Here is a 3,872-nt window from a genome sequence, read left to right on the forward strand (position 1 = left end):
GCCATCATTCAGTAAAGGCTTCTACCATTCTCACGGCTCTTTTAAAGGGCCACACATTGCCGTTTTGATTGTCCTTCCCTTCTTTCTTCTTCTTCTTCTTCTTCGCTTTATCTCTCTCTCTCTCTGTCTCTCTTGCTGCTTTTTGTTCACTCTCTCTCTCTCTCTCTCTCTCTCTAGGAATCCAGAGAAGGGAACAATGGCGATGGAGTCGTAGTAGACCTCTTCTTCTTCTACTACTACTCTGAGGAGTTGTGGGGAAGGTTAGGGTTTGGGAGAAGATTGGGGGTGTTCGGATTTCAATGTTAAATATAAGATAAATGGCAAAACTTGGTTCTGATCCCAAAAATGAGAAAGGACCAATACCTATGTGAAACTTGGTCTAGTGATAAGAATGGTTTCAATGTTAATTGTGTTTAATTGTGTTTCAACGTTCCAAATCTCATTTGGAGATGGTTTGAGGGCTATTGAGTAATTATATATGGTTTGGTAAACCAATCTTGAATGCCCAAATGTCAAGTGGAGAGGCTATGAGGAACTATCCACTAAGATTAATATATAGTTATCTATCTATATATATATATAGAAAGAGAGAGAACATGTGTGCGTGCGCGCGTGTGGAGGAGGGTTACACAGGACGACACATGACCTCCGGTCTAGTATGGCCTTGAAGGTCCGCGTCATGCCTAACTCGAGCATGATCTATAGCAGTCTGCCTAAGCTTGGCACAACTCATGTCATGCCGAGCTCTTATTGTCTTTGTATTTGGCTAAGTAATTACCTCTAAGGGTTATGGTGACCACTACCTTCTTTTGTTTTAATTATACAACATATAATTTTTTTATTTGCTTTATTTATATAATTCATGATTTATCTTTTTTAAAAACAAATCTAAATAAATAAATAATAAAAAGTAAATTTTTATGATACAATAAATTTTAGAGTATTAAAAAACCAATGAAGTGTTCTGGTCAGAGTTAAAAATCTTTCCAATATCTAATATCTAACTCAGTGGTAAGGCACATTCTTTCCTACTAAGTAAGCTCTTTTATCTTACCGTGACTTATTCACTCGGTAAAAAAAAAAAATTAATGGAGAAGGATATTGAACAAATGCCGGTAATTTTATTTATCTAAATGCAATAAGTCTTAAAAGAAAAAAAAAAAGATCGAAACAATAGTTAACAAACAAAACACACGTACATGGCTCATGATAAGTTAATAAAAACTAAAGAGACAATGGAAAAAAGGGTCTGAAAGACAGAATGATCAAATAATGTAACAGAATCAAGCCAGACCAACAAGCTTTTCACTTAGCTCCCACACCCTCTTGGCCTTGTCAGCATCACTTGCCTCCTTTGAAAGCTGGTTCTCAAATGAAGCTGAGTTTTGGTTCCAGCTCCAGTACACACCTGACTTGGTCAAGCTTGGATCACTCACCACCTGAACATGAGAACACAAAAATTTACTGATCAATGTTTATGCAACCCCTTCCCATGCAAATGACCAATTAATGCTTTTTTTTTTTTAATATGAACAAATCATGGAATCTAACCGTCCACCTTTTGAGTATAAATATAATGTTATTTTGTACACATTATGTAAACACTCGTTTAATATGACTTATATCTTTTATAAAATCATAACAATGCATTCCACAAATGTACAAATATAATTAGATTAATTTTAAATTACGTAAATAAATTTTTTTTTTATAAAATGCGACAAAAACATGTCTGGCACCGGTGTGGAATAAGCTTAACAAACACCTATACTTTTATTTTGAGTCAGCCCAGTGTGGGTATCAATAGGCCAAGACAACCATTGATATTTATCTCAATAATTTAAAATAATTAACATATAATTTATAAAAATCAAGTTAAGAATGAGTTTTTTTTTTTCAAAATTAAATTTTAAATTATTAAAAATAAATCAATTTTAAATTTAAACTAAATTAGTTCAAGTGTTTTTTTAAAAAAACAATCAATTAACCCTTAACCCTAATTATGCGCACCTGAGCGAGCCTTCTCCCAGCATCATCCTCGGAGACGAAGCCCTTGGTGATATACTTCTGGAACGGAGGGAAGAGCAGCCTGAACAACGGGATGTGCTCCCTGAACAGCCCCGTCGTTGCTATGCATCCCGGGTATAGCGACGCGAACGTTATCCCGGTCTCCTCATGGAACCTCCGATGGAACTCCTGCATCATCAGCATGTTGCAAACCTTGCTGTCCTTGTACGCCTTTGCCCCATCGAAATCCCCTCCGTCGATCATCGCCGACCCGCTCATCCCGTTAACCCCTCCCGCCAGTCCCCGCAGATCCCCCAGGTTCGCTTTCGGTGGCACATTCCCGGCCAGTGTGTTCGTATTCCCTGGAATTCACCATTGCTCATCACTTGCTCGACGAAATGCCTCAATGAAAAAGAAACAGTGTTTGTGCTTGTGTTCTGGTTGTGTGTGTATGTACTAATGTAAATTTTTAGTGGGTTTTGTTAAAACAAAAAAAATTATGTAATGCAAAATCAAATGATTGAATTGATCTGATTGAATTATTGTGATTGATTAGAATTTTTTATTTTTTATTTTAATGATGGTAATGCTTTATTGTTCTTCCATTGATCCGTAAAACTGAAAGCCCTGTAGAATAATAGACCTCTCCTTATAAATAAGTGTTTTTTTTTTTTTTTAAGGTATAATCAAGAATTCGAACTCAAAACTACTTACCTGTGATTGAGCCGACTATGATGAGACGCTTTGAAGGGTAATCAGAGTTTTTCAAGTCGTCGAGCAGTTCACGGGCGAGGAGAAAGTGACCGAGATGGTTAACGCCGACGCTCATCTCAAAGCCATCAGCAGTGTAAGATGGCTGGCTTGCAGTTGGTTGATAGACAGCAGCATTGCAGACAAGAACATCAAGTGGCATATCGGAGCGGCGGAAGTTATCGATGAATTGCCGAACACTGTCGAGTGAAGCAAGGTCTAGGTGCATTACAGTGTAGCTGTCTTTGGTCATTCCGGCTGACTTTGCCGCCTTTTCGGTTTTGAGGAAGTCACGGCAGGCCATGATAACGTGCCATTTGCCGGACTCAGCCAATGCCTTTGCAGTGGCAAGGCCGAGGCCCGAAGAGGCTCCGGTGATGATGACATTGCCCTTTCGCAATGTCTTCTTGCTGTCCGGTGTAGCTTGGCTCACGGCCGGAGCATCGGTTGCTGTAGTTTGTGCCTTAACTATAACTGATTGCATGTTCATTCTCTGCAGTATTATTCCTTGTCTTAAAAATGTGAATTTTTAGACACTTATGGTAACAATTTAACTTCAAAACTGGATTTTTGAAACAGAGGAGATGGTATTGTAATGAGAATTTGTAGTTAAAATTCTCTCTCAGTTCTCTATTTGAAGCTCATGAAATCAAATGGAAATTGTTCATAAAAATGGACACTACAGTCAAAACATTTCAATATAATTGAAATCAAAATATTTACTAAAACAAGAAGAAAAACAAGAAAAGTTATGAAATTAAGAAGAAAAAAAACATACCTTACTCCTAAGGAGTGTAGAATTAATATCAGATTTAACACTCTCAGAGAAAGAAACTCCCAAGAATACAGAGTCCTTAATTCCACCATTCACCTTCACCTGCACCAATCCCCCAAACAAACAAATTATAAACTTCTTATTATATTATTGAATAAAAAAAGTTAAACAACAACTCATAATCAAACTTATAACTCTCCTCAAAATACATACCTCTTTGGGAGAAACAAAGGCTGAAGAGAGGAGAGAAGATGCTTGAAGAGCCATTATAGAAAGTGTACTTGAACTTGGAGTGGTTGTAAGTGTTCAAGTTTTGTGGGAATAAGACTTCAGAGAAAGA

The 3,872-nt window shown here is 37.2% G+C and overlaps 1 protein-coding gene across 1 annotated transcript; it reads right to left on the minus strand.

The window, feature by feature from the left end:
• Nucleotides 1–1,101: 1,101 nt before the first annotated feature.
• On the minus strand, nucleotides 1,102–3,872 carry LOC120250194 (protochlorophyllide reductase-like). Its single transcript, XM_039258985.1, has 5 exons — nucleotides 3,746–3,872; nucleotides 3,536–3,634; nucleotides 2,722–3,250; nucleotides 2,011–2,369; nucleotides 1,102–1,439 (listed from the first exon to the last, which is right to left on the minus strand). The coding sequence occupies exons 1-5, from the start codon at nucleotides 3,797–3,799 to the stop codon at nucleotides 1,284–1,286; spliced, it is 1,197 nt and encodes a 398-aa protein (XP_039114919.1). The 5' UTR covers nucleotides 3,800–3,872; the 3' UTR covers nucleotides 1,102–1,283.

Source organism: Dioscorea cayenensis, chromosome 19 (assembly GCF_009730915.1).
Source record: "Dioscorea cayenensis subsp. rotundata cultivar TDr96_F1 chromosome 19, TDr96_F1_v2_PseudoChromosome.rev07_lg8_w22 25.fasta, whole genome shotgun sequence".
NCBI classification, from domain to species: domain Eukaryota; kingdom Viridiplantae; phylum Streptophyta; class Magnoliopsida; order Dioscoreales; family Dioscoreaceae; genus Dioscorea; species Dioscorea cayenensis.